Source organism: Chamaea fasciata, unplaced genomic scaffold (assembly GCF_029207755.1).
Source record: "Chamaea fasciata isolate MVZ Bird 193981 ecotype frontalis unplaced genomic scaffold, bChaFas1.0.hap1 SCAF_4, whole genome shotgun sequence".
In the NCBI taxonomy this organism is placed as follows: Eukaryota; Metazoa; Chordata; class Aves; order Passeriformes; family Sylviidae; genus Chamaea; species Chamaea fasciata.
The window spans coordinates 32,440,854-32,468,309 of NW_027094089.1; the positions used below are offsets into that span (position 1 = coordinate 32,440,854).

Below are 27,456 nucleotides of genomic sequence, written 5' to 3' on the forward strand. Positions count from 1 at the left end.
CTCTGTGTAGAGGGGAAATATGTGAACGGGAAGTTCTGCTGTTTGGGTGTTTCCTATCCTGATGGTAGAAGTTTGAAGAGACGTTACAAGTCTTTCTTGGGCATTCTTGAGCAAGATCTTGCTCTACAAAGGGCTGCTCTCCCTTTCTTCCTCTGTGGGTTAACCTTGTTAAAGTATTTTGTGTCATTCTTTTTTATTTCTTTTTTCCCATTAACAGTTACGAAAGTGCTCAGATTGAAAAATTCTTCACTGGAACCTGGTCTATCTTCTGGATTAAGATGGTCTCCTGTTGGGTTTGTGTCTGTCTGTACTTATGGACTCTTATTGCTCCACTCTGTTGCCCAACCAGAGAGTTCTCAGTGTGAACAGTCAAAAGGTCATTTTAAGTCTCCCCCCCCCCCCCCTTTTTTTTTTTTGGAATGAGGAAACACCTGCTCCCCACTTATCATAGTGTACCAGTTATTACCTTTTTAGTCAGACTAAACAAATGATTGAAGACTTTTTTCTACCATTTTTTTTATTATCATGAACAAGGATTGCCTAAGGGAACAAATCTGTTTCAAAACTTTACAATGCTTATGTGTGGTGTGTAGAAAACACAGTTGTTGTATAAACTGGAATAAGTGATATACTCTTCAAATAACTGACAATCTTTCTCTGGCTTCATTGACAAGAAAAGAAAAACTTATGGTGCAGGTGGTATCTTCTTACTTCCTATGAATGTTTGGTATCTTCCAGCAAATATGCATTCATCCCTTTTTATACTCTTTCATTAACTGTTTATTTTACAGTTTGCAGTGATGATTTGGATTGCTGTTTTGTACAGCATATAATTCTTGTAAGTAGTATCCAGATAATTTTTTTTCCAAAAGCATATCTAAATACTTCTGTAGAAATAAGAGAATATATAAAATTTGGCTGCCAAAGCATCTACTAAAAATTGTTTATCTAAGGATTAAATATATTAAGTTATTTTATACCTAGATAGAGAAAGGAATGTACCAATGATAGTAAAGTATTTAATCTATTAATACTTTAAAGGCACCTGGATATTTTACGCAATTCAAATTTAGCCCAGGTAATAACTGAAGGGGAGTTCTACACACAAATTCTGAAACTGAATTTTGTCCAAGTTTGCTTCGCCAGGTCACTCAAAAGTTGAGTGTACTGCATGGGTATGTAAGATAAGGTACATTCTTTATTCACATTGTTTACTGTTGAGAAAATGATAGTTACGGGAGCACTGCTAGTTGTTGTTAAATGTAAAAGTGGGGTGCTCATTTACTTTGCTGCCCTGCTGTTTCAGCTTATCTCTAAAGGTCTCCCAGGTCTTCAGTTCTGTTTCCATGACTAGTTGTATAATACTTTAGATGCATTGATGGTCAGAAAAGGACTATAGTGTGTCATCTTTTCTGCTTGTGTGTTGACTGGAAAGTATTTTTTCTAACTGCTATATTTTTATACTCCTCTGTCAATATTAGTTTTGCTGTTGGGATGGGACTTAGCCAACCAATATATTAATGGAGACAGAAATTCTTTTGTAGAACTTCTATTCCAAGCACTGGAGTAAGCAGTCTGAAAAGCAAAACCAGAAGACACAAATATAACAAGCAGCTGCCTTAGTCCAAATGACTTGATGATATTAAACACTACCTTGTCACCTTTTTTTAAAATTAATTTGAGCAGATTATTTGGTGGTAAAACAACAGCTCGAATGCCCTGAATGCTGAAAAAGATTGAACCCCCTATAGTTATCTGCATTCTGGTGGGTTGAATTTATGACTTGAGCTAGTCCTGATGGTTTTTGTTTTCTCTCTCACATATGTATTCACACACATATACAGTGTAAAATATCAACCAGTTTAGCAGCTCTCTTTTTTAAAAAACTGTGATTGAGCCTTAAATCTTCATCCACTGCTTTCTGCAAATCAAAGAAAAGCACAACATGGAGGCCAATGGGTCGGCCAAAAGATTTGCATGCCTTAGTTTTTCTGTTGGAATAATTAATGGCTAATGCCCACCTGGTGAGTAATCTTAACATATTGAATCTTGATTCTGGTCTTGTTTTCATTAGCATTTTTAGCTGCCTTGTTAAGGTATCCCAGGGCTACTGTCCTGTTTGGAGCTTTCTAGGGATGTGATCTTCCCCACCCTGTGCATTCTTACCTGAAACAAAATCTTCAGGTCTGCAGTCCTGTCTACTTATGCCACCCATCTCAGTGACTAGAGGCTCAAAATACATGTCCTGAGATCTGAGGGAAGGAGGAGTCTGTCCAGCAATGACTGCCTCGTTGTTCTTCTTGTTTGCACCAAGAGTTTAAAAAGCAGTTGAAGCTGGGCTTTGACACTGAGTGAGAAAAGCAACTAATATCTTTGGACAGGGAGGCAGGTTTTTCTCTTTCCGTTTGCTTCTGCTGGGAGGTTCTGATCCTGCCAAGAGCTCTGCTAGCATGGGGGCCTGTCAGAACATTTCTGCCTGCATTTAGAGTCTTGCTGAGCAGATACCTCTGCAGCTGAAGAAGGCCTTTATTAATGCTTTTTCAATCCAGAAGCATTTATCTGTATAATCTCTAAGAAAAGAGCTTGTGGGCTGTGCAATGATGACTAACAGTTGTCCCACCTAACTCACAGCGGCAATTCTGACAAACAGTTTTCGTCCAGTGCTGTAGTTGAGTGCTACAACTGAAATAGTCAAGGCTCATGCCTTGCGAGATCCTAAGAGGTGTGCAGGATTTGCCTTCCAGTGCCACATATGTTGTACTATGAGAAACCAACTTGAGGTTGGTTTGTTTTTTTTGTTTTTGCATTTTGTGTGTGTGGGTTTTGTTTGTTTGTTTGTCTGTTTTTTCCTAAATTAGCCATGTATTTTGTAACAGAACAATCAGGGAAAGGAGCTTTACAGAGGAAGGCATGCTCTATGTCAAGTTATAAGGCAGGGAAAGGTTCCTGTTGTCTGGTTCTGATAGCAGGCATCCCCATCACAAATGTGGATGATCTTAATACTGATATTGGTCCTTGGATGTTCTTGTTTACAGAAACACTTATTTTATGTAGTTTTTGCTTCAGGGCTTTCTGCACCTCGTTGTGGGTTTTTTGGTTTTTTTTTTTTTTTTTTGTTGTTTGTTTGTTTTTTTTTTAATGTAGTTTGTGTTTAGGGAAATAGGTTTTGCACAGAGGAAACAAGGCTATAAAAAAAACAGTGAGGCATGAGTCTATCCTTACACAGCACTCACCTCACTGAGCTGCTTCTTCATCATTCCCTACTGCCAACTATTGACCTTAAGCATCTAGATCTGCAGGCATATATAGAGTGGGAATAGGGCAGTGCCTGTTTACACAGTTTTGTCTACTTTGAGCAAATGTTTGGGGGGAAACCTCCCAAAATAAACAACTTTGAGGGCCTGTGCGTCCATGGTGCCCCAGATGCAGCTGTGGACTTCTAGGCCTTTTTAAGGAATCAGTAACTAGTAGCACTTGGGTGTGCAAAGACTCTAGTTCCTCACCAAGACAAGGCTTCCTGCTGGCCAGGCAAATGTTACAGCCTTAGTGTTTGCTGTAAAATCTGTACTGTGAACTTCCATGTGCAACTACGTAATAAAATCCTCGGCTCGGGTCAAGGAATCAAATTCCCAGCCCACAGATTCCAAACAGTTCACGCAAATGGGCTTTTAAAAAAAAAACTTTTTAAGAAGTGCCTTCATACCTACTGCTGTGATAACTATTAATTCAGGTGGCACTAGAACTGGAAAACCTGGACTGAGCCTGTGGCTGGGTGGTGCTGCCTTGTACCTTACACCAGTGTACAAGGCACAATGAGACCCGGGGTGCACGTGGAAGACCAAACAATCTGTGTTTGACAAACCTTTGGGGATAAGACTGCTTCAGGTATTATTGTGCAGTGGAGAATTAAGTGGGAAAACTCACAAGTAGCCTGATGCTTTTGTAAATAAATGATTAGTTTTACATTTACGCTGTAAACAGTTAACCTTCTCTCCCCATACCTGAAAGTGCAGGTGACTGTCTGCTGAGGCAGTTCATGGCATGGTGTCTATCCTGCCTTGTACCATGACTGTTCATTGTATTTGTTCCCAGATGAAAGCAGTGCAGCACTTCTGGCTCCTAGTGGTCTTGGGCTGTGTGAAGTGAGGAAGCTTACATAGACAGCAAGACCAGAGAACATGCCCTATACTAAATTTCCTCTATTTAAATTTGATTAACTAACGCTATCTTTAGTGGACTCTTGGAGAGACAGACAGTGTTGACAGAAGTCCTGCTGGGAAGGTGAAACAATTTTATTGGCTTTTTTCTACTTTTCCAAATTTGCCATCGTAAAGATTGTTTGAGACTTCACAGCTGCACTGTCATCTGAGACTGGAACAATTTTAATTTCCTCATGAAGGCAACCAAGAGCCGCAGTCATGACTGGTTCTTGTTTGGGGTGAAATAAGTGGGACGGACTCGGAGAGCAAGTGTCTGAATCCAAGTAACTGGACTAACAAATAAGATGGTAAAACTTTACTAGGGATGTGTGGAAAGCAGATGGGTATGCTTGTTTGCTGTTTGCCACACAGTTCCTCAAAGTGTGCAGGCAGCCCTTGCAGCTGGATGCCAAGTAAGGAGGTCCACTGCAATCGCACATCAAAGGTAATGCATGTTTGTGATACTCTCGGCTTTCTCCTTCAAGCATTTCTGTCAGGTTCAAACAGCTTGTACACGCCCAGCTAGTGTGGTGAATCCTGGCTGGGTTGAGCTGCTTTCCTCTAAAATGCAGAATTCAGTGTTGCTAATGTAGGCATAGTCCAGAGAAAGGGTTTTTCCCCTTGCAGAATCATAAACACTGCATGTCTATTTATTTATTTATTTTGTGTTTTAGCACCTTTTTACAAATCTATTAGCGCTTTGAGATTATAAATCACGCATGTGTAATTGCTTTGTCAGCTACTGCTGCAGCCATTTCTGGGCTAGAAATCTTCTATTAATGAAGCAAACATTGCACTTGTGAAAAAGCTGGTTTTTAACAGTTCTTTGGCTTTGAATGATGGCATCAGGAAAATTTGGGTACCTAGGATAGTGCTGCTTGAACTTCGGCTAACAGCCCACAGTATCCTGGGCATCTCTGAACAGATCAGCAACAACGTAGTCCACTGTTTTTAAACTCCACTGTAAATATTTTACAAACTGCTAGGCTTTTCTCCTGAGTTGATGAAGCAAAATATCACCACCTTTGTGGCTAGATGAGTTGAGATTATCCACAGCTAAAATTTTGCTCTCATTTTCTTTCTGGGCTTAAGAAGCAGTGTCTTTCGCTTGGAGGCTGTGTCTCCTCATTTTACTTGCCTTTTTCTCCATGGATTTGTTTTTTAAAGGTAGTGTAAGCCTCCCTCATTCCCAGACAACCTGCTGCCTGTCAAATGGGATGTCTTTGGTGCTAGAAACTCCTAAAAAGACCTCTTTGCCAAGTTTTACAGATCCTTTCCTTTTCATAGCAGGACAACCTGCAGCACTGAAGCAGAGTCAAGGATCATAGTTTATTACATGGATCGGTTTTCCTCCGGGAAAACGGTGTCTTTGTTTTCCGAAGTGGCCTACAAGTTCTTGTGGGAGGGAAACACATAATGAACACCATGACATTTTACTTGTGTTTCAGTTTTGTAAACAGTAGTTAGAATTCAGTGTTTCACATGACTGTGCAAATGAATGCCAGGGGTCAAGTGCTTAGAAAGCTTTAGCTTTTTTTACTTGGAACAGGATATGTAGCTTGGGAACTGGTATGTCTCTGCGTTTTCTACATCCTCATGGCAAGGTGCCCAAGTGCCCCAGGATGGGGATGTAGACACATTGTACTAAGTTTGAAGCAGCAATTTTGGGAGACTGGCATGATGTCTGCTTTCAAATGCCCAAGGAAATTCTGTAGGTTTCAAGTAGACCTTAAATCCCATTTGTTCGGGGTTTTTTTATCAAGTCTAGATTTGATTCTTTCCGCACCTGTTCAATAATGTTGTTTTTAAAAAGTTAGAATTTATTTCAGATATAAGCCATGTTGGCTTCCCTGCTGCCTGCCAGTCTCTGATAGTTCCCAGTGTGTAGCATACAGACGTTTTCACAGACTTGTTCAGAGCCACTTTCATCAGCTTTGAAACCACTCCAGCAGCCTAAAGCTTCCAGGGCTTTTGCTCACCAGAGCTGCAGGGTGCAGCACATGCTTTTGCCAAAGAAGCCTCAGCCTGAAGCCAAGAAGAAAGTGTGAAGCCAAGAATTTTGGAAAACTATGAGGAAATAATGGATCATTTGATATACCATGGCTTTAGTTTTCCTCTTACCAATACAAGTCCAGGTGCTTTGGTGTCCTTTGGACATCCATGCAGACTTAAAGTGCAGAGAATTTACTTCCAGATAAAATCATTCTACTTTTGTAACATACAAGCTGAAGAAAGATTTACTAGGAACATATGGGTTTGGTGTCTGCTTTTTGTTCACCACTGGTGTGTGGTGTTCAGTCTCATATATGCCATGTTCAAAAACTGGATGCAAAATAGTCAAAATATAAACACATTTTCTTAATGGTGAGGGGATTTTAATTAGTCTTTTTCAAGGTTCTTAATATCTCAAGGGAACTTTTTGGTGTGTATGTGTGGTTTTATTTTATTAAACTGTAGCCCAGTGAAGTGCAAGTTTGCTGGTTTATTTAACTTTTTTGCAAGTGTTGTGGTCTTTAGTAACTGTAACAGTTTGACTTTTAAGGATTAGTAAAGATTCCAGAATTGTAAGATCTTACTTGTAAAATAGTCAACAGCTTTGCCTTTTTAGCATGTTAATGGTTTTTATGGACACTTCCTTTTGTATACTGAGCGAATGTATTGTTATAGGTTTAATGTTTAATGGACCAATAAAATTTTTCTTACATTTGAAATGAATTGTTGTGATACATTAAAGTTGCAAAGTAAGTTCATTCTAGAAAAAATGTTTAAAATAATCTAAATATATGGGCTGTGCCGTTACTGAGCCAGTAAAAGTAAATTGGTTGATCCCTTTTTTTTCACTAAATTTCAATCTTTAACAAAAAAAAGCTGCTCTGTGGAATATTAGAGGTCTTCAATGTCCATGTTGTTTTTGTATTTCTCCGGTGTGTGATTCTAGATGATGGCAGATTGCACACAGTTATGGCATCTGTTCTATACAATCCAGCTCCCTGAGATGTGCACAATAAGATACCCTGGCAGTGCAAAGTATCTTCAAGGCTGATTCAGCACTGAAGCACTGTGCAGCTGTTTGAGACACATATCTCTGATTTTTTTTCTTTTTATTTCCCTCACTTGCCCAGATGGTGGGGTGGGCAGCTGTTGAATTAGACATGCCAAGATCCACACCAGGCAAAGTGCTTTGTCTTCATGGGGTGGTGGTTCCTTCCCTCTCACCATCCCTGCCCTGTTTCAGCCTGGGCCAGCTGCAGGCTGTCTCCTGGTACTGGTGGCAGCCATGCCAGAGAGGTGACCAGACCCACACCAGGACACAGTTCCCTGTGGTTTTGAGAAACTGCTGACCAAGCTTCCAATGGTGGCTGCTATTCCCTGTGCAGCTCCTGGTGTGTGAGGGAGCTCTGGTGCATGGAGCTGAGAGGGTGTTTGGACCTCGGAGGAAGGCAGAGGCAGGTTTCTGAGTGGTGCCCAAGGGCTGAAACAGTCAAGTGCCTGTGCCCCACAGCCTCCTGCCAGTCTGCCCACCAGTGCCCTCAGCCAACACTGCAGCATCCTGGCAGGATGTTCCCTCCTCTCGATTCCAACCAGATGGTCTTCAGGGAACAGAAGCACTTTGAAGTGTGTTTGCCATGGTGTTTGCAGCACACAGGAAAGAGTTAACCTTTGTTGAGAGGGTGGATTCTGGTGCAGAAGCTGCAGTACTCTGAACTCCAAAGTAGTTACAGCTGCTGCTCCAGCTGAATGCAGCCCTGCTGTGCAGGCGGTGGGGTCAAGAGTGAGCTACATGTTCAGTTTTTAAGATCTGTGTTGGTAGTGTCTTCACTTGCCAAAGGCCACACATGGAGCTATGTCTGCATTGCACAATAGTCCAGAAAGGGATTGTGATGCTAGAGAAGCTTGTTTAAACACTTTTAAAAGGGACTGCACAGTCTCTGATGAGAATGTGAGAGGCAGAAAGTTTCCCAAGGCCAGACTGTGATCTTGGGACAAATGTTTGTTACAGCTGGCTTCACTCTTGCGCTTATAGGCTGCTCAGCAGCTGGTGTATCAATGTAACAGACACAGCTCCAGCTGTGTAAGCTCCAACATCCCATCCTAAGGTCCCAAAAGCATCTTCTGAAATGAAAGTTCTGGATGTCTGACTTGCAACTTTTATCTGTGGCTGTCTGTACTGCAAGCCCGGTAGGGTTTCTGTCAGGGGTGGTTGGAGGCTCACAGTTTCACAGTTACCTTTGGCAGCAGCCTGAGAGCCAGAGGCTGTATCTCACCTTCCAGTCTCCAGTGGATGTGGACTGCAAGAGAGCCTGTAAACAGGCAAGCTCCATGGTGGTAAGCCAGCTGATAAGGCAGAGGGCCAGGTGCTCCCTCCCAGCCACTGTAGCAGAAGGAGAGGCTCTGGCTGCAGACAGGGGGGCTGAGCAGAGCTTTGGAGCTGGCAAAGATTTGAAGGCCGAGTGCAGTCATGTTTTCTGATGGAGCTGGTGTGTGCTGCCCATGCTGCAGACACGTCAGGGTGGGCCAGGCCTGTTGCATCCACTGTGAGGAGACCACTTGTGCAAAACATGAGCACTGCAGTATTCTGCAGTGGTGGTGTGGGTGGGTGTAGTGACTGCCTTCTGCACAGGCTGTGCCCAAACCATTCAGAGAGGATTTCTGCCTGGAGAAGGGGCTGCTTCTGGTGAAATGAAAATGTATGATGAGGAAGAAGTAAATTTGTTTTGCAGAGTGTGTTCTCCTTCATAAATGAACAATACTGCAGTTACATGCTCAGCTAGGAAAACACATTTTTTTGTCATCTATTAAGTATAATTTGACAATGCCCTCTGTGTTGCTCCAAAGTAAACAGCCTTTTAGTCCTTAGACATCTGGTGAGTGGTTTGGTTTAGTGATGCCAAGGGGAAAGGAGGACTGAAACTGGAGGACCTTTCATCATGAAGCACTGAACCAAAGGAATACTTCTGCGTTGTGCTTTTTGTAACGGGACTCTGGGATCCTCATGGGACGGCTCCTAGGGCCACCTGGCTTCAAGAAACTTTGGCAATGATGGAGGAGCCTGTGGGAAAATTCTGCCAGTAGTCAAAGCCTCTGACTGTAATATCCTTAAGGGTATTTTTATTGTATTGAGAGCAAGAAACATTTTTTGTTGTTTGATGCTCGCACCTGATAATTTAACTCAGCATTTCCCCTGTATCCTTGTGCTGGGAAAGAGCTAGGACTGTTCATTTTCCCAGGGTTACTTCTGATTTTAAAACTCTCACTGTATTCCCCCTCCCTCCAGGCTGAAGTTTCCAACTGTCCTTTTTAAAGTCATCGTCCTACAGTTATTTTAAAAATATACAGTTATTTTTAAAGTAACTGTCCTATCTATTCAACAGGTCTTGGAGCTGGTCCTCCGTCCCCTCCTAGCTCCATTTTGAAAGAGAATGTTGTAAAAATGCACATTGTAGTAACACCTTTCTGCACCTCAAATTAAAGAGTGCATTGTGATACAGTTTCTTTTGGCTGTTTTCAGTTCTTTCCTGACAGTCACTAATGCTTAATGCAATGTTTTGGGATTTTAGTTTAGTAACTTCTTTGCATAATATTGCAGTACCTGCCAAGAGAGCCTGGCTCTGGTGACACGCCAAAGCCTGGCTTTGTGTATGTGAAAGTTAGGATTGTTTTATCTAGGGTGATTCTGCATTTATTATCTTTGTAGTATTTTTTTTTTCTTATTTATTTGTTTTAATCACATGCAAGTCATAAGATATGACTGCAATGCTCTGCTGTCAGCTTTTTTGCTTTTCCAGGATGTGATAGTGTTACTTACAATTTTTGGGAGTGGGAGGTCTACTACATTGCTTAAGCAGATGAGGTCTGCCAAAGGTAACAGTCTCCAAAGGCCTTAAAATGTCCTAAAGGAGATACAGCGTATTTCTAGGAGTACTGGAAAGGTCCTACTTGGCTTAGCCAAACAGCTCCAAACCACTTCATTACCAGATGCAACCTGTTGTTTAGAACACGTTCAAGGTAGAGAAAATGTCACTTCCCCATCCTGTTTAATACTGAATCAAAAAAGGCAATAGATTCAAACTTTTCTTGAGAGTGTTTTAAGCAAGTTGTCACTCCATTCACATGATGCTCTTTAGATTTTAGGGGAAATTCGAAAAGAAGTGAGGCCCAAGTCTATTTTGTATCCTTTTTATTTTTACTTTTATACAAAAAAAAGTCTGACATAGTCACATCAATGAGAACAAAGCTGCGGTGTGCACGCTGACAACAAAAAATCATATACGGATTTAAAATATATTGTTTTACTGTTTGCAATAGCAATGTTAGTTTGCTTTTACTTTTTAAATATCCCCAACACCTAATTGCTGCGCTTGAAATTCTTGAAAGTCCTCTGGGATGGTGTCTGAAAACAGGAAAATATGCAAAAGTTGAGTCTTTTCTGACAAAATTCAGGAGCACCTAAATTACCCACCTACTCTCTTTTTAGGTAACATGCATCTCTTTTGTTTACATATTAAGAATGAACATGGAATGTTTTCAAGTTTCAGCTGTATACCACTGGAAAACACGAAGAGGCTAACAAGGCAGTGAGTGCTACAGTGCCAGCTCACAAAGGACTACTATCAGTCTTCAAATTACCTATCTCTGAAAACCTTGTGGCTAGCACTCTTAATTTTTTATCAATAAACACTGACCAGAAAGACAAGAGAAGTGCTTGTCTTGCTCTGCATGCCAGACATATTAGTAGTAGTGTCAGCATCTCTGTTTCTCATGTATCCTAATTCAACTTCCCTGTGATGGTTTCCCAGGCCACAAGAAGGGACAAAAAGCATTAGCCCCAGGACCAACAGCAACTGGCATAAAGACTTGATACTTGGACAAGGGAGCTGGAAATGGATCAGTGTCATAAGAGCAGCTACAGTGCTGTTTGAAGCTTTATTTGCAGTCTGCCTTTGCCAGATTGCAGAACATTTTATCTGGAGAGCCACAGAGAACCACAGAGTTAAAGCTGTGGCCAGCAATGGAGTCACAGCAACAAAGCTCAACTGCATGACCTCAACTTCACTCTTATTATTTCCACCCTCATTCCGGGGGGCTAGCTCTAAACTCAACAAAAGGATGTGTATGAACACACACAGTATGTAGAAACAGGGGATAAGTCCCTTGCTTTTTGTTGAGCACTTTTAAAAGGCTTGAAATTCCTTTCAAGCCTTTTCTGCATAATGTCGGAATTGCTCTGATATGAAAACAGAGATACTGTGGGACTTCAGAGTCTTTCTGAGTGAGTTTCATTGACTTCATGTAGCTCCTGCAGCAATACCACTTGTCTGCTCACTGACATTTATAAATCAGTGTGACTCAGTGGCAGCTTTGATACCCGATTTCTGAAAAACCACAGTACTGTTGAAAACAAGAAGTAATTTTTATTTGTAAGCACTACTGTCTAGAAGTTCCCTGTTTAACTGTGACCTCCAAGAGCCAGCCTAAGTGTACTAAGTGTCCAAGTACCAGAGTCCATCAGCATAACACACCACAGAGTGGCCATGTCCCCTGCAGTCCTGGGCTGGGCTTCTTGGATGCACAGAAAGCAGACAGGGAAGCTATTCCAACTTGGCTGGTAGAGTATTTTCCAAAGGCTGGGTATGAATGTTGAGAGGAGGAGGGGCAGCCCCTTCAGCCCCAGTTCAAGTTACCTGAACTGCTGCTGGGACAGAAATACCCTAAAATGATCAGCTTCTGTGTGAATGCTGAAAGTTCAAGTTATTCTATATAGTGGATGATCAGGGCTAAGCTAAAAGGCTCTTGCCCCAAGAGAAGTGAGCCAGCACACTCTCACAGAATCAGGAGCATTCCCACATGGGAGGAAAGGCATCTTATGATCTTGTGCCCCTACACAACAGGACCAGCCAGCAAGTACACAAGTGATATTGATGCCTGATGCCTGAGCTCACTGGCTCTCCAGGTGTATTTCACCTTGTAGTCAAAGCTCAAGGCATCTACACACACGATGATGTCAGTGTATTTATTGTGTGTACAGCTCTCACAGTCAGTTGGTTTTATATAGCATTCCTGATTCTCTGATGACAGCTATTCCCCTCAGATGGCACATTCTCTGTAGCAGAGTGACTGCTCTGGGAGGAGCAGCTGTGAGGTGTTAGTTCCTGTCTGGCTGGGCTGCGGTGTGCTGCTGGTGTCAGGGGAGGCATTTCACAGCTGTGAATAACTTGTAAAGGAAGGGCAACGGAAAGAGTGCTAAGTAGCTTAAATCCAACAGCCGTATTACTGGCTCTTCATTGTCACTTGCTAGTTGTTAGCTAAAATGGTGTTAAGAGCAACATTACCATTGCAGCGGTATTTCAGATTGGACCAAATAATGTTTTCCTGAGAGAAGCAGAAAACTCCAAGCCGTCCTCCACGCATCGTGGTGTCTATAGTTACACCAGAGTCTGCCACTAGGTCAGAGCCTTCATAAAACCTTGCCCTTAATGAAAGCAAACAGAGGCTCTATTAGGTCTTCTCTAAGGCTGCAACATTCCTGAAAGCAATGTTGTTTTCCATGGAGACTCTATTCTTGGACATGCTATCCCTCCCATCTAGCCCAGGGTGGAAAAAGCAGTTAAGGAGTTAGGGTAGCTCCTTGTATGCTGGGAACTGGAGCAATGCTGCATGCTAGCAAGAGCCAGACAAAGGAGGGTTTTTTGAGGGGTTTCTACATACTCTAATAAAGCTTTGGAATGTTTTTTTTTCCCCTACACTCAGTCCAGCTGAGTGCTTTAGCTCTTGAAGTTTTCCACAGTCAACAGTGATAGGAGAACCTGACTAGATCAGCTGAAGAAGGCTAGATGGATATTGTCTTGCAAAGTTTGAAGCTGAACTTTTTTTTTTTGTAATAGGAAGTTTCAAACAAACCACTGGGATCTTAAACTTGTCTGTGAGATTTCTTTAAAAATGTGATTGTGATTAACTCCAGGAACTGGAGTTTTGCTGATCTAGCATCTTCTTGTTAGAAAACCCATCAGCAAATTCCCAAATAGCCCTGTGAAAGCTGTGCCACACCGGCTTCCCAGTGTGTGCTCTGTGTTTAGGGCTTGAGCAGCTGGAGCCAGCTGAGCTGCTTGTTGCAGCACTGCCCACATCAGGTCCTCAGCCTATGGGATAGTGGGTAAATGACCTAGAGGTGGATGAGCCTGGAGGGCTCTGTTGCGGATAAGGATACTGCTGATACATTTCCGCATATGAGAAAAGAGCAAATGGTGAAGGGAATGAAAGTTCCTATGTCTTTTCATAAACTAAGAATATATAACATGCATTACAAAGCTTTGACAAACTTTCTGACTATATGCTGAGTAATGTCAAATCTATGACATGAGGATAATTACTTGTTAGTTAGAATCACAACTTCTAAGAGGACAACTTTTATTCTGTTATCCTAGAATACATAAATGAACTATCCCAATTCCAATTAAAATTTCAAAGTTAAGAAAATTTGAAATACATCGCTTTTCAGATAAGTGGCCAGCAGTAGCTTGGAAAACAAGGTATTAAAGCCAGAAAAGAGCTCATCTGGGTAAGGCACAATTAAAAGAGATAGATGGTCCATACAAAGAGGTTTAACGTGGAATGGTCTAAGAAAAGAGCTGCTGGCGGAATTCCAAAAGTCTAATTTTTTACAAGGCTTCATCAGTAGAGACATAATACAAATTATCAGGTTATCACCTGAATCAGGTGTTGAGAAATTACAGTTTAGGCAGACATGTATCTGTACTCACCTTATCTATCCTTTCTTCTCTTACCTGATATAACCAATCTGAGGTCTGTGCTGCAGGAACCAGCGATAGGAGACTTTGTCTTTCCACCCTACATTCCGGGGGTCCTTCCACAGCAGCCTGACCTGGTCATTGGTGTCCCCTGTGTGCCACAGGGAGTTGCGGAGGTGCTCACCAGGACCTGTCTTCGATTTCACAGCCTGCAAAAATACAATTTTCCAACACTGATGACAGAGGAAAGCCACTTTCAGGAGCCAACAGTTTTTTTTAGTGAGATGCAGGTCTGCAAAGCATCCTCTCTGCTGCTAACAGGCCCCTAACTTCTGCTCTGGAGCCTCAGCCACTGCCTTACGTGGACAAGGCAACCAGCTGGGTACCTGGACAAAGGAAGAGGAGACCATCTGACCAGTCAGGGTCAGAGCACAATCACTGCAGAGACTAAAGGCTCCAGCTGATCAGAAACACAAGATGAAGCTCCTTTAAAAACAGTGCTATTAAAAGGGCTGTGTGGCAGCTGCCTGATGACCCTTTTGGCAGCAGCTGCCAAGAGAGAACAGCAGTCGGGCAGCACAGCTGACACACAGTGCAGTGGCTTGGCTTATGCATGGCATGATGACCTAGCCCATGGCCAGCACATGGCAAGGTGGCACAGCCAGGCTGCAGTGAGCACTGTGTCCTCAGTTAGGGGCCACCACCAGTACCTTCAGCTGGATGCCGGGCTCTGCAACAGCTCGGAAGGGAGTGGCTTGCCAGTACGTCTGTTCCGTCTGCTTCCACATTACGACGTAAAAGCTAGAGCTGTCTTGATAGCCAAAAATAAAGCCAGCATAGTCATCATCTGTCACTGTGTTCACATGAAAAGTGCCCTCAAAGTCGACGCCGTTAAAAGCCGTGTAACCTAAGGGTACACATGAGTTAAAATCGATTCTGCAGAACACATGTTCATATTCTGTGCGTTTTCTGCTGTGTAACTTGAATCTCAGAAGAGGCTACATACCAACAGCAAGGCCAGGATCACTGTTCATAGTCTGCACAATTTCCATCCCCTGTAAGGATAAATTCAGGGTGGTTAGCATGTGTGGCAAGCTGGATTAGCTAAGCCTGACAGCCTTTTCTGGTCTCCCTCTAGCACCTCTCTTCTGTTTGCTCACAACATATCTGTGACACTTGTAGCTCTGAACTAAAATCAGTGAGAACTATAATTGAATAGTAATGTTTCAGCTGCTTGCATAGCCTGAGTTGCTAAGGGAACAATTTGTCAGTTTTCCTAGTGCAGAATTAGTCATACTGGTATTTTGATACTTTCTTTCCCTACCACAATCTTCTGGAAATCTGAATCTGACCAAAACTGGGGTGCAAGGGAAGAGGGTTGTGGGAGAAAGAGAGCTTTTCCTAGGCTTAGCTCATACAGTTGGATCACAGAGTTCAGGATTAAACTGACTGCCAGGACTGGGTTAAGGAAAATGTATGCATCCCAGCTGGCTTGGCAGAGACTTCTGCAATGGGAAGAAATTGCATGTTCGCTGTGACTCATAACACATTAGCTTCCTGAAGGCTAAAATTCGTTAGTGTAAATAAGTTACCAGCCCCATCTCGTGGTACTGGAGTTCTGCATTCAGCTCTGGAGTACCAGCACAGGGAGTACATGGACCTGTTAGTGCAAGTCTAGAGGAGGCCACAAAAATGATCAGAGGGATGGAGCACCTCTGCTATGAAGATGGGCTGAGAGAATTGGATTTTTTTCAGCCTAGAAAACAGAAGGCTTTGGGGTGACCTAATTGGCCTTCCAGTACTTGAAGGGAGCCTACCAGAAAGATGGAGAGGGATTACCAAGAGCATGCCGTGATAGGACAAGGGGCGATGGATTCAAAGTAAGAGCAAATAGGTTTAAATTAGGAATGAGGAAAAAAAATTAATGTGTGGGTTGTGAGGCACTGGAAGAGGTTGCCCAAAGACGCCCCAAACCTGCAAGTGTTCAAGGCTGGCTAGAGCTCTCAGAAACCTGGTCTAGTGGTAGGTATCCCTGCTCATGGCAGGTTTGGGTTGAATGAGCTTTGAGGTCTCTTCCAACCCAAACCATTCTATGATTCTATGAAATGTTCTGTTATTTAGCATGTCAGACTTTTAAATTAAGGATTAATGAAACTTGTTTGCTACAGAAATATTTCAGCAGGGTAACACATCTGCCTTCTGGCACCAGTGAAATCCACCCAGAGTAAGTTGGCCAGCATGTAGCTGTTTTACATTATGAGGAGCATCAATTTTGATAGCCTGGAGGCTATCAAAAGGAAAACTCCTTCATTTTTACTGCTGAAAATAGTCAACTAACCAACAGCTCCCACTTTTCATGTCTGCCAGAGGTCCAGCAATTACAGAGTCAATTTTATTGTGGTTTTCAAATTATCTCTCTCAGACAGGTAAGAAAGACCAAGTGTATTTTTACCTGGTTCAGAACCACCCAGTTGGGATCAATCTGTGCATCCCCCTCTGGGTCCAACACCACCGTCTGATAGGCCCTGAAGTCTGTCAGGGTGATCTCTGCATTCTCAGGGCACACATCAATACGATCAATCACTGTATCCTGGTCAAAGTCAGACTCACAGACATCACCAACTCCATCACCTGAATGCATCAGAGAAGGGAAAGGAGATTTATGGTGCAGCAAGTAGTCACACCTGGCCCAGCCATGGGATTAGGGTGTCCAAAAAGCAGACAGAGCATCAGCCCTGCTGGCTGCAGTGACTGAGAAAGTGCCTCTGTTTTGGCTAAAGAGCCCCTGAGTGCTGCTGTTGCTCCTGGGATGAGTGTATGCATTGGTAATGACTGCGTGGCATCCTGGTGCACACAGTCTAGAGATGTATGCAAGAATCAGAATGGCTCCTGAAGGCCCATCTTACCATTATCATCTTCCTGCCCTGGGTTGGGGACCAGCCTGCAGTTGTCAGGGCCCGGGGGCAGGAGGTCGGGAATGCCATCATTATCATCATCATCATCACACTCATCACCCAGCCCGTCCTTATCTGTGTCCAGCTGGGAGCTGTTAATGACGGTAGGGCAATTGTCTGTGCTGTCCTGGTGCCCATCACCATCGCTGCAAGCACGGAAACAAAAAAGAAACGGTATTCCAGCATCAGCTCCTGCCTGCGCACAGGGGAACAGCACAGACACCTTAGGGGGAAACACACCACGGGCACCTCTGGAGCTGGAAGCAGACCAATGGAACACAACCTGTTGTTGCTCAGGTGGCTGAACTGCAAGGAGAGTAGGAACAAAGAAACTCAGATAAGATAAGGTGACAGGAAAGCAAAGACTGAGCCAGGAGCTATAAAAACTCTCAGGGAAAAGAAAAACAAGCCTTACATGGTGTGGGAAACAGACAGGAGCACAAGACCCCAGTCAACATCCACTCCTAAAGGGCATGAAAGACACATCCAACAGTGTCATTGTCAGAGGCACTCAGGGGACAGCAAGAGCGGGACACCTTGTGTCCCTTGTCTAAAATGCACATGTGTCTTGGTGCTCATGAACATCCAAGTGTGAGTGTGAATGAGACTTTATGAGGGACTCTACATGAGCACCTGAAATCAGACTTATTTTAAAACAAGCACTGTTCTCACCCTCCTGCATAGCAAGTTTTCCATGGTGGACTGGGTACTGCTACATTAGTGTTTAGACTCAATGGTCTTGAAGGTTTTTTCCAAAGTGAATGATTGCCAATCCTGAAGGGGGGGTGGGCAGTAAGAAATACATGAGAAAGTCTGTGGCTCCCTGTAGGCACAGGGACATAGACTACAGAAGAGGGTTCAAGAAGTTACACGGTGGCTACATAACTTCTCCATCCAAACTGTTAAGTGCATCCCTGAAAAAAACCTGCCTGAAGTGTGGTGTGGTTTGTATGCACACCAAAACCAATTTGTTTTCTAGCAATTAGCAGGCATGTTTTCCTTTAGTAGCTTCTTTGTAGCACAGATAGAGCAGAAGTGACCTGCAGCCAAATCAAGGTCATGCTATGGCTATTAGACAGGAATATTCCCAAACACCTCCTCTTGCTTAAGAAATGTGCTTTAATTTTAGGTCAGAGTAATCAATGTTTGCACAATAATGAGATAAAATGCAATAAGCACCACGCATGTGTATCTACTGCAAGGTTAAGCATGCTTCACGCAGGAAATGCTTGACACACATTAGTGAGGTTTATGGGGGGAAAAAAGTCCTTTTTTTAAAAACAGGAAAAAGAACAAAGACATATCAATTTAAGACTAAAATGCTGACGGCCTTGGCAGCTACTGGCCCAAGATTGGAAATGCTGCCTGCAGAGACAGGGAAGTGGGCTCCCTGCAGGTCTCTTTGCAGAGAGCAGCACCCACCACCAAGGGCCCTGGGGTGAAAAGCTGCAGATGTCTGTGGCTGATGAAATGGTGACAGCACAGGATTTATCATTACTATTGCCTCTTGTAAGTGAGGTGCACATGGGAGGACCTGCCATCCCTTAAGCTGGTTATGCAGAAGCTGCTTCCAGACAAGTGATGGGATTTGTCATGGGATGTGCTCCTGTGAATGCTCAAGGCATATGATAGCCATAGACAGAGGATCCTTGCCAGTCTTGCTGTGCTAAAGCAAAGGGGTTGCTCTGCAAATGTTTTACACTTGACAATAAAATTTTGTTTCTGCAACACTAGGTTCTTAAGGAAAAACACAGAACCTTTACCTGTGAAATTTATGCTAAAGAAACAGAGAAATAAAAGAGGAATGAAAAATTAAGAAAAAAAGGAAAGACATTTTCTCTCTAAGAAGCTCTGAGCAGTGGTCTGGGTTTTACAGCCAAAGAACTGCTTGAATGTCACTTCCACAGGAACTCAGAGGAAGCCTGTGTGAATAGCTATAAGGGTGAAGGCCCTGTAAGTGTACTACCATAGGGAAGTGAACAAACAAGGCTAATAAATCCTAACACTGTTTTTGAAATAACATCTCTCCGGAATTAAATCCAGGCTAGCCTGATGGATTACAGCTCTCCAGGAATCAGCAGCATGTTTCAGCTCAGGACTAGCCTCTCTCACAGCATACCTGTCCTGATTGGTGTCACAGGAATCTCCAACCAGGTCATTGTCGACATCAGACTGCAAAAGAGAACAGACAAAGTTCCAGTATCAGTGGTCAAGAGCATCTATTTAAATTGCAGGATTAAATCAAAACACAACCAAATCAAATACATCTAAAGTAGAAGCATGAAAAGGCACTTGTTTTACAAAATATATTTTCTCTCTTGCACCATTCATCTAACCAAAAATTCAGTTTTATAAAAAGAAAAAGACGGTGAATAAACACGGTTAATCTTAGCCAAGGTTTATTTCTTAAGCGTCTTTAAAAATCCACCATGTTTCTCTATAGTTCCAACATTTTCATTGGTCACAGGTGGTGAAATCAGAATTCCAACATGTGAAAAGTTACAATTGACTTCTCACCAAGGAGCACAGAAAGTTTTGATAAATAAGAACACCAGGCTTTTTGTCCTGATTAAAGAAATATCAAGTGTAACTAAATCACAGCCCTGTGTGGAGTCTGGCATTGAAATCTGTTGAGCCCATTTCAGAGCATGAGAGTAGAAGATACATGCCAAGCAGAGGTCCTAACAAAATGCCAAACTGTGAGAGTACAACTGCTGGCTCCCCTTTCTCACATGAGGATAGTCAACAGGTCTGGAAAACTTTCCTGAATACCTAGATATATACTATATTATCCAGGAAATACACTTTATAATTAAAATATAAACACTGTGGCTGCATGGGTTGCTTCATTCTCTTGCACCTTTTTAGGCCTCAGCAGTCCCTCTCCCTAAACAAGAATAATTTTTCCTTCTGCAAGCTAACCTGATTTGGGTTGCTGATTGTAGGGCAGCTGTCACAGGCATCACCAACACCATCATTATCTGTGTCCTCCTGGTCTTCATTGGGGATCCTCTGACAATTATCCAAAAGGTTCTTAACACCTAGAGTAAAGTGGATTGTGTTTTAAATACAATTCCCAGATTTGTCCATACTGGACAATATAAACATTAAAACAGTAAAGACACTATTCCTTTTCAGTGTCTACTTAATCCTGCAATGAAATTATAAGCCTGCACAGTAAATCTTATTGTGCATCACTTATTTAATAGTAATTAAGAACATCTTGCTAAAGCACAGTTGCCCACCACATCACACCCTTTAATTACACACAATTCATTCTATCCTGTTCCTCTATCACAACTTACAGGATGGGACATCTCATTTTTTAAATTACATTTGAAAGGTTGTGATTTTTTTCACTTCTTTCAAGCCTCCTAAAGCAATGAAAAAAATATATTATGTAGCTCTCAGGTACCAGTGGCTTGCAGCATCTGGATGCTCTGGAATGTTTGTACCTTTAAGGAAATGCTGAACCTTAAGTTCTACATGAAACATGGCTTGGTTTCTTTGTTGCAGTGTACAGTGCTTCCAATTCAGGTTAAGATATGTATTAACTAAATTAATGAAGAAATACTATGTGTTACAGCTGGTGACACGAAACCTCCTAATATGCTGCACACACTCTGGGCAAATTTGAATGACACCAGAGAAGCTGAAAGTGAAAAAATCACCAACCATCTCCATCCATGTCATCATCACAAGCATCTCCTTTCCCATCACCATCTGTGTCCCTCTGGTCATTATTCAGGACATTACGACAGTTGTCACAAGCATCCCCAAATATATCTTGGTCACTGTTTCTCTGGTTAACATTGGGAACCAAAACACAGTTATCCTGCAAGAGACAGAAAGTCACACATCGGTTAGGTCATGAATCTTTAATTTCTACTTTAGCTGATGTATAAAACACTTTCTACTATTAAAAAAAAAATCCAACAAAACAAACAAACAAACAAACAATCAAAACCAAAACAAAAAAAAACACCAAACCAACCCAAAACAACAAAATATTGTGAGCAGTTTTGACATTTTTTGTCAGTATTAGCTCTGGATCAGATTTCACTTGCTCCCTCAAAGCTCTGCTTTGAACCACACTGTGGGAACCCTAATCACAAATACCCAGTACCATAAGGGTTTACTTATAACCTTTATTTCTGATTCCCATTTTGCATGGGTGCATGGTGAAGAACCTGTTTTGGTATCCGAGATTTCTCACATGGTCTTTCTCAAAACCTGCAGTTCCGAGATTCTGGCAAGGTTTGCAGATGCTCTCAGTGAAAGGACATTGCCCCCTTCTGGTACAGACTAGCTAGAAACTGGGGAAAGAACATCTTGATGCAAAAAGGTACTGGTTTTTGCATGGTTTTGGTAGCTTTGTTTGTTTCAAGCAAGCTGCTATTGACTTGTAAAGTCCACCAAAAGGTATACGGAGAAAATTTTATTTCCAAGTGGTATAAAATTTCTATACCTATCTAGCACACCGTGACCTCATCCTGTTGCCCATAGAGAAGAACAACAGAGACTAGAGATAATATAGCAGTTACTTGATTATGAAGGTGCTGAACTGGCAAATGGATTTACAGTTGTAGGAGAATTTAATTTTTTCATTTTAGAACATTAATAAAACCAGTTGATTTAAGCTAGCAGTATTTAGCATGGAACTCTGTGGCAAAACAGCCTGAGACAGATCTTTCTGTGACTGCTAGTCTGTCCCAGACTTTCTGTGACTGGCAGTCTGCCCTAGCTCCAGGGGGGACATTTGTACTCTGGATAACATATTCTTCTTGACTTGGAAGCACATTAAGCAGCATCAGTTAACAATCTTAATAAAGAACAACAGCAGGCTTTTAAGAATACAGGGTGAAAACAAAACAGCTTTTCCAATCTGAATGTATCCTCTAATATATTCTGCTGTATTTATCCACATGGAAACCTCTTCTACTTTGAGGACAGGATTCAAAGTTTTTTCAAGTTATTGGCAAGACACACATTCATTTATGTGGGTTTTGGATCCCTGATGAAATGTATCATCAGGTCAACCTGCTCTTTAAATAGAAAAATGTTAATGCACGTAATGTTCCTGAAGGTCATGCTGTGGGACAGCGTGACAGAAGGACACAAGCTCTATACACAAAAAGCTCTAGAATTAAATAATAAAAGGTAGTAATGGAGGATACACAGGTAGGATTTAAGGCTGTGTGGTTTACGTCTTGTAAGAATGAGGATTATATAAAAGAAAAAGGATTTAAGGGGCCACTGACAGTGAGGGGTATGTAACAATCTCTGGCAAACAGCAGTGAGACAGATTTCAGAATCACTTCCTACTGCAGCAATGGGAAATCCTTCTGTTTGCACAGACCCCGGCATCCTGATCTATACACAACACCTGCTCATTAGGAATGCCATCTCCATCTGCATCATCATCACAGGCATCTCCAATCCCATCACCATCAGCATCTTCTTGTCCAGAGTTTGGGACAAATCTGCAATTGTCCTAGACAAAAAAGGAGGTAAGTCTGGTGTTCTATAGGTAAACTGGATGCCTTTAAAATCTGAATTACTTTTTTCTATAATTAATAAATTACAAATTAATTATCAAGCTAAATAGAATTCAATATCTGGAATGAAAGATGAATACACAGAGTTATGTTTCTTACAGTCTTCCTCTTTATCCCTTCTTGCTCTGAATTATTATAGAATTAAGAAAGCATTTCGTACCTTTCTGCAGTTTTCAGCAGAGCACGAGAGTTCTTCATTAGGGTAGCCATCGATGTCAACATCTTTTCCACAAATATAACCATCACCAGCCCAGCCAATGCCACACTATCAATAAAACATCATGATAGTATTATCAAAAGGTTAATGAGGCACTGTAGAAATATTCAAGAAGGAAAATTCACACCAGTTTTGAAAACAGCAGCATATGGAAGTCATGGCCAAATACTGAAGTACAATGAGGTACAGAGAGCTTGAAACAAAGGTTTTCTTTCCACATGAAGAGATGCTGCAGTGTATCCAGACACAGCTAGAAAAGAGCTACAACTAGCTGGCAACTGGAATGTCTGCCTGCCAACCTAATGATTTCAGCTGGAGCTATAGATTTCTTATAGACACTGGCCAGGAACTAATTTTGGCTCCTCACTGTCTGGTTGAGTAAAAGAAAAGAGGAGACCTGGGTAGAGTATGCACCTAGCATCTTGGCAAGGGGCACATGGTTAGGTGGGATGACTGTGTTTTGTTCAGTGTCTCAAGGACACATCTGCAACTAGAGGAAGTTTTAAGACAAAACTGTGGTGGCAATTACTAAGTTTGCATCTGCAAAACAAATGCATATGCACACAAGTTTCTCCTAGCCAATTAAATTATCCCGGTTTCAAACCAACACATCATTTTTGTCAAAGACATAAGAAAAGAACTGCATGTCAAAATCTGGCCTTCCCTTAAAACCAGGACTTGCCTACTACAAGCATCTAGGCATCTTCCCATTACAGCATGGACTTAAAATATCCTAGATTACTTATCTTTGAAACAGATGTACTTAAAAATGAGACCAAAGGAAGTGCCAGCAAAAGCATGCACTGTATCCAAATTTAGGACACAGGATTAGTCTCTTGCTTTCTGTTACAAGATGGAAAAACTAAGTAATATACTTCAGTATACTCTTAGTATATGTAAATGTTCATATCCTACTTGTGTTCCTCTGCTTCCATAGCTGGTAAGCATAGTACAGCCTCCCTGTGCCTGGAATCTGTCGTGTCAGTTTAAAAAACACTGTCTCTATCAGCCAGCAAATACAGGCATGTTGGCTATGCAGAAAGGATCCTTACTGACAGCTATGTAGCTGAGCACCCGGAGAGGAATTTGTCCTTGTGATGTTTTCTGTAGAGTGACACTTGACAGTCTTTTCTGAGGAGACTACAGAAAGTCTACAAAAGTAAAGATCTCATTACACAGACACAGTGAATATGATACATGAATATGGCTGCTTTGCAGACATGTGGCAAGAACAAAACAATTGCAAGCCATTTTTCACAGCTGGTCTTGGCCAGTGTGCCACAATTGGTAAAACATCTGACTGTGTAAAATGACCACAAAGCCTTTCTTATTTCCAGCCTAAAAAAGGCTGGATTTCACTGTAAAAATGCATGAATTAATGAACTCACAATACATGTCACCTCTCCTCTCCTCTCCTCAATACAACGGGCATGGATGCTGCATGGATTGAGGGCTCGATTCCTACAGCTCTGTTCAGCCTGGCATCCCCTGGTTTGGTCTCCTGTATATCCTGGTTTGCACTGGCCACAGTGGTAAGACCCCTGTAAGAACAAAAAGTCACCAGCCAGCCTTTTAATGGTACTTTTTTCTCTTTTTAAAGCAAGCACAAGAGCAAGAGTCAAGTCATATTGTTTATGCTGTCCAAGTGTAGCTTTTCATCCACTGAGGCCTCTTGTACTGTGAACAAACTTTATTTTCTACAGGAAAATGGTATTTGACTCCCAAAGTGCATGCTGGAAAACATAGTCAACTCTTGCCTGTTTAGACCAGTGTTTTGTTAAGCCAGAAAAAAGTCATGTAGCAGCAAAGGCTTCTTCATGATGCCTTGTCCTTGCCAGCGTCATCACCCTGTGCTGCTTCCAGGAGGCTGAAACTTTGTGCTGAAACTCTAAGCAGCAGCTGATTAATCAGGCTGGATGATCTTATTTCACTGTAAAGCACACCTATCAGTTTATCTAAAGGCAACTAGACACACATTTTAATTAAAGATAGATAAGAAAGTTCATCATGTCTTTGTCCTCTTTTATTTTTTAAGCTAAAATGTTTTTAAGCCAATTTGATCTGAATCTTTTTCTTCTGAAAAAGATTCTGTATCTGAAGACACAGCCATCCTCATTTACACAGCAATAAAAAACATCCATGTAAGTTTTTGTTATAGTTTACCATGACACATGCATATGTATCTCATATGTATTACTCTCTTGTGTAAACAAACACAAAGGAGCTAAGCAAAGGAATCTCATTGTGTGCTGGGACAATCACTATACAAGATACAAACAGATAAATGCTGACAAGGTAAAGTCTTCTTCAGGAATCCAATCTGGCTTTTGTCTCTGTCTCACATTCTTATAGACCTGTAACTTATAACATAAAAGTCAATTGAAAACAATCTTTTTATCTTACAGAGAATAATTAGTTTTTGACATGTCAAGGGACAGAAATGGACAGATCTCTGACAGACATATGTATCTAACCATTGGTGAAATGGAGGTGCTTCATACAACTTCACTCTTCATGTGCAAAGTCTGTTGGAAGAACTGTCAGAACTGTCATAGTCCACCATCACAGAGAAATTTACTTACTGTCCAGATGGGCATTATTTCTTTTCCCCTATTCCTAAATTTGTTACAAATTTTAACTCTGTTCTGTCTGCATACTTTCAGGATGAAGATGAAAATAAACAGATGACAGAAGAGTAAAATAATCCCTGGGCCACGCAAATGGTATGGCTTATTTAAAACACACCAGCCTGTGCACTTTATCCTAATGGATGCCAGGGTAGTATATTCTGGAGTCTGCTGAATTTGCTCAGTATATTTTGTCCTATATCAAGCTCTGGTATGCATTAAAATTGCCTCTAAGGCAGCATTTCCAGACCAGACTGTTTCTGAAGGGATACAGGATTAGCAACTCCACACTGCTCTGTTTTGACAGATGGCAGAACACTTGGTGCCTGCCCTCTTCAGACAGGGCCTGATGGCTTCCCAAAGAGGCTGCATGTCTAGTCATGCAGCAAGATACAAAATGTGACAGTAAATGTCCTAGATATTAAAGAAAAGATACAAACATCCTGAAGAGTGAAAGCAGCCCTAAGAAAACAAGCTTATTCTCAAAGAAAGCTAACACTGAATACAAATGATAGCCTCGACAGTACCTTGCTGTAGAAAAGACCACCTTTATACCTGAAGGATACTTTTAACCTTTCTCTTGCTATGAAGAAAGCCTGTGGCATGTACAGGACAACCAGGGAATCAGCTCCAGACAGCACACATTTATGCAAGGCAGGTCCTGCTTGTTTTGTAACAGGGTGACCTGCTCAGTGGATGAGCCTCTGACACCATCTCCCACAGCAATCCCTTGGTAAAACTGGCAGCTGATGGTTTGGGCAGATGTTCACTGGGTAAAAAACTGCCTGGATGACTGGGCACAGAGAGGAGTGGTAAGTGGAATTACATCCAGCTGGTGGCTGGTCACAGGTGCTGTTCCTCAAGGCAGCTCCACAGGCTGGGGCAGAGTGGCTGGAAAGGACTTGGGGGTGCTGGTCACAGTGACTGAACATGAGCCAGGCTGTGCCCAGGTGGCCAAGAAGGCCAATGGCATCCTGGCCTGGATCAGCAATGGTGTGGCCAGCAGGAGCAGGGTGGGGATTGTCCCCCTGTGCTGGGCACTGGTAAGGCCACATCTCAAATTCTGTGTCCAGTTTTGGGCTCTTCACTTCAAGAAAGTCATTCTGGTGTTGGAGTGAGTCCAGAGAAGGGCAATGGAGGTGGTGAGGGTCTGGAGCACTCCTATGAGGAGTGGCCAAGGGAGCTGGGGGTGTTTAGCCTGGAGAAAAGGAGGCTCAGGGGGAACCTTATCACTCTGCAAGTACCAGATAGAATGCTATAGGTGGGTAGTGTTCAGTTTTTTATCCGAAATAAGAAGTGATAGGACAAGAAGAAATGGCCTCAGGCTCACTCAGGTCAGGGGAGATCAAGGTTGAATATTAGCAAGAATTTTTTTACACAAAGGACTGTCAAGCATTGAAACAGGCTGCCCAGGGAAGTGGTGGACTCACTATTCTTGAAAGTTCAAAATAGGTGTGGATGTGACAGTTGGGAAAACGGTGTAGTGGTGGGATTATTTAGTGCTGTGTTAAGAGTTGGGCTTGGCCTTAAGGGTCTTTTCTATCATAAATGATTCTATGATCGTGTGATTCTATGTCCAACTTGCTTCAGAGCACTAAAGTGATTGTATGCCCTTTTTATTGGATCCTAACGTCTTTCAAACCATTTTCACTTCTCCTACGCTTGCTCTCATGGGTTTAATATCTATGGGCATTAACGGTCTTGCACCAATTGCAGCTCTCTCTGTTTCCATTTATTTAGAGGGATAGCTGTTACTGTTTGGGTGCAGTCACGGCTGTTACTGTTACTGTATGCTTAACTCCTATAAAGAGAGCACCTGTTACTGTATGCATAACTCCTATAAAGAGAACACCCAGGGGAATGGCTTGTTGCAGCAGCTCTCAGAAGGCAGGAGATATGGGAAGCAGAGGTTTAATCTTTCAAAGGAGGTTTCTGGCAATAACATACCCATAAAAACACATCACTGGATAGTATGGAGAGAAGAGCTTCTGCTCTTCAGAGAAAGTGATAAGGATACAATTCAGATGGATGTGTTCATGATAAATCAAGTGTTGATTTTTTTATTATTGGCTCGGAAAAGAGGAAAGACTTTTTTGATTTATAAGAGGACAAAGAAAAAAATCGCATTAATAATTGCTCTTTCATCAGACCCATA

At 42.1% G+C, this 27,456-nt stretch overlaps 2 protein-coding genes across 3 annotated transcripts in view; one reads left to right on the forward strand and one right to left on the reverse strand.

The window, feature by feature from the left end:
• SERINC5 (serine incorporator 5) overlaps positions 1-6,910 on the forward strand; it is a 41,742-nt gene extending 34,832 nt beyond the window's left edge. The window contains exon 14 of the mRNA XM_066182496.1: positions 218-6,910. Coding sequence (XP_066038593.1) covers positions 218-365 — 148 coding nt within the window. The 3' untranslated portion in view covers positions 366-6,910. The remainder of the gene's footprint in view (positions 1-217) is intronic.
• Positions 6,911-10,377: 3,467 nt separating this feature from the next.
• THBS4 (thrombospondin 4) overlaps positions 10,378-27,456 on the reverse strand; it is a 45,836-nt gene continuing 28,757 nt past the window's right edge. For both annotated transcript variants that reach the window (XM_066181239.1, XM_066181238.1), the window contains 13 exons: positions 24,063-24,215; positions 22,618-22,722; positions 22,286-22,393; positions 20,575-20,734; positions 19,822-19,940; positions 19,019-19,071; positions 16,852-17,045; positions 16,398-16,576; positions 14,952-15,000; positions 14,656-14,852; positions 13,982-14,154; positions 12,530-12,669; positions 10,378-10,590 (listed from right to left, as the gene is read on the reverse strand). In XM_066181239.1, coding sequence (XP_066037336.1) covers positions 10,529-10,590; positions 12,530-12,669; positions 13,982-14,154; positions 14,656-14,852; positions 14,952-15,000; positions 16,398-16,576; positions 16,852-17,045; positions 19,019-19,071; positions 19,822-19,940; positions 20,575-20,734; positions 22,286-22,393; positions 22,618-22,722; positions 24,063-24,215 — 1,692 coding nt within the window. In that variant the 3' untranslated portion in view covers positions 10,378-10,528. The remainder of the gene's footprint in view (positions 10,591-12,529; positions 12,670-13,981; positions 14,155-14,655; positions 14,853-14,951; positions 15,001-16,397; positions 16,577-16,851; positions 17,046-19,018; positions 19,072-19,821; positions 19,941-20,574; positions 20,735-22,285; positions 22,394-22,617; positions 22,723-24,062; positions 24,216-27,456) is intronic.